At 46.0% G+C, this 2043-nt stretch overlaps 1 protein-coding gene across 1 annotated transcript; it reads left to right on the forward strand.

Moving 5' to 3' along the window:
- Window positions 1–1145: 1145 nt before the first annotated feature.
- Window positions 1146–1807, forward strand: LOC143622812 (uncharacterized). Its single transcript, XM_077093858.1, has 2 exons — window positions 1146–1614; window positions 1677–1807. The coding sequence occupies exons 1-2, from the start codon at window positions 1146–1148 to the stop codon at window positions 1805–1807; spliced, it is 600 nt and encodes a 199-aa protein (XP_076949973.1).
- The last annotated feature ends 236 nt before the right edge of the window (window positions 1808–2043 follow it).

Genomic DNA, 2043 nt, shown 5'->3' on the forward strand with positions numbered 1-2043 from the left:
TGACTTTGATGCTGATTGTCTGAAGGCGTTTGAGTTTCACAAGTGGCAGTTGGTTAACACCCCTATCTTAGTAGCACCCGACTAGAGCTTACCCTTCGAGCTCATGTGCGACGCTAGTGATTTTTGCAGTCGGGGCTGTTCTAATTAAGCGGAAGGACAAGCACTTCCGTCCTATCTATTACGTGAGTAAGACCCTCAATGATGCTTAGGAGAATTACACGACTACTGAGAAGGAGCTTCTAGAAGTGGTATTCGTGTTTGACAAATTCCGTTCTTATCTCGTGTTGTCCAAAACCGTCGTTTATACTGATCATGTGGCATTGCGATATCTGTTCGCTAAGAAAGATGACAAGCCTCGCCTGATACGATGGATTCTCCTGCTTTCTGAGTTCGATATTGAGATTAGAGATAAAAAGGGAGCCGGGAATGTAGCTGCAGATCACTTATCACGTCTAGAGGATCTGAAGAGAGAGGAGATTAGAGAGGATGCTATTAGGGATAAGTTTTCCCACGAGTCGTTGATGATGGTGAGAGTGAGATTTGAGAGAGAGCCAGTTTTGTACATAAGTGCTGAAGAGGAGGGTCTGCCATGGTTCTCCAACATTGTGAATTATCTGGCCGAAGGAGTAGTGGTCAAGGGCATGAGTTATCAGCAGATGAGGAAGTCGTTCGCAGACGCCAGCCACTACATATGAGATTCGCCATATTTGTTTTGTGTAGGCACCGATCGAGTGTTGAGAAGGTGTGTGAGTAGGGAAGAGGGTCATGAGATTCTTAGGCATTGTCAGCGATTTTCAAAGACTCACACGAGTTTGTTAGACAGTGTGACGTATGTCAGCGCACTGGTAACATCTCATCCCGTAATGAGATGCCCCAAAACCCTATTCAGGTTTGTGAGGTTTTCGACGTTTGGGGCGTTGATTTCATGGGTCCGTTCCCTTCTTCTCGAGGGAACCGACACATTCTCGTGGCTATCGACTACGTTTCCAAGTGGGTTGAGGCTCAAGCCATGCCCACTAACGACGCCCGAATTGTAGTGGGATTCTTGAAGAGGTTGTTCTGTCGGTTTGGTACTCCCAAGGCCTTGATCAGTGATAGGGGAACACATTTCTGTTATGCCCAGGTGAAGAAGGTGTTGGCACGATATGGGGTCACCCATCGGTTGTCCACCGCCTATCATCCACAGACGAGCGAGCAAGTGGAGAACGCAAACCGAGGCGTTAAACGGATTTTGTAGAAAACTGTCAGCACAGAACCGAAAGGACTTGTCCGACAAGTTGGATAATGCACTCTGGGCTTTCCGAATAGCGTTTAAAACGCCTATTGGGACTACACCCTTTAGGATGGTTTACGGGAAAGCGTGTCATTTACCGGTGGAGTTAGAGCATAGAGCATATTGGGCATTGAGATCCGTTAATCTTGACCTGACCCAAGCTGCGAAAAACCGGTATCTCCAAATTGAGGTTGAGGAGCTGAGAGATGAGGCGTACGCTAGATCATGGAGTTATAAGGAGCGTACGAAGGCGTTGCACGGTCGAAAGTTGAGGAAAGTGAAAGAGTTCAAGTGTGGGGATCGGGTGTTGGTTTATAATTCCCGTCTGAAGTTATTTCCAGGTAAGCTTAGATCGAGATGGGATGTCCGTATACAGTGAAGGCGGTATTTCTGCATGGTGCAGTTGAGTTAGTTGATCATGAGGGGAGAGCGTGGAAGGTGAACGACCATACGTTAAAGCATTATATTGGTGGGCCAATTGATTCGGTCGAGGAAGACGCATTTCTCCTCGACATCCCTACTTTGACTGCTTAATAGGGATAGGCCTCGGTAAATACCCGAGTGTAGAGTTTATATAATTTTTATTTGTTTTCTTTTATTTTCGTATTTTGAGTCAGTTTTATGTTTTTAGAGGCTGTTTGATGTCTGCTTTGGGTGCTTTGAGTTTTGTTTTGCAGGGTTGGATACTTTTGCTCAGTTGATTCGTTCTGAGTTTATTTGATTGTAGAGGGTACCCAAAAGCTGTGGCCGCGAACGAAATGCTATACGGT

The sequence above is a fragment of the Bidens hawaiensis genome, unplaced genomic scaffold, assembly GCF_021521415.1.
Source record: "Bidens hawaiensis isolate Kalapana, Puna unplaced genomic scaffold, B.hawaiensis_p1.1 tig00000369_1, whole genome shotgun sequence".
NCBI classification, from domain to species: Eukaryota; Viridiplantae; Streptophyta; class Magnoliopsida; order Asterales; family Asteraceae; genus Bidens; species Bidens hawaiensis.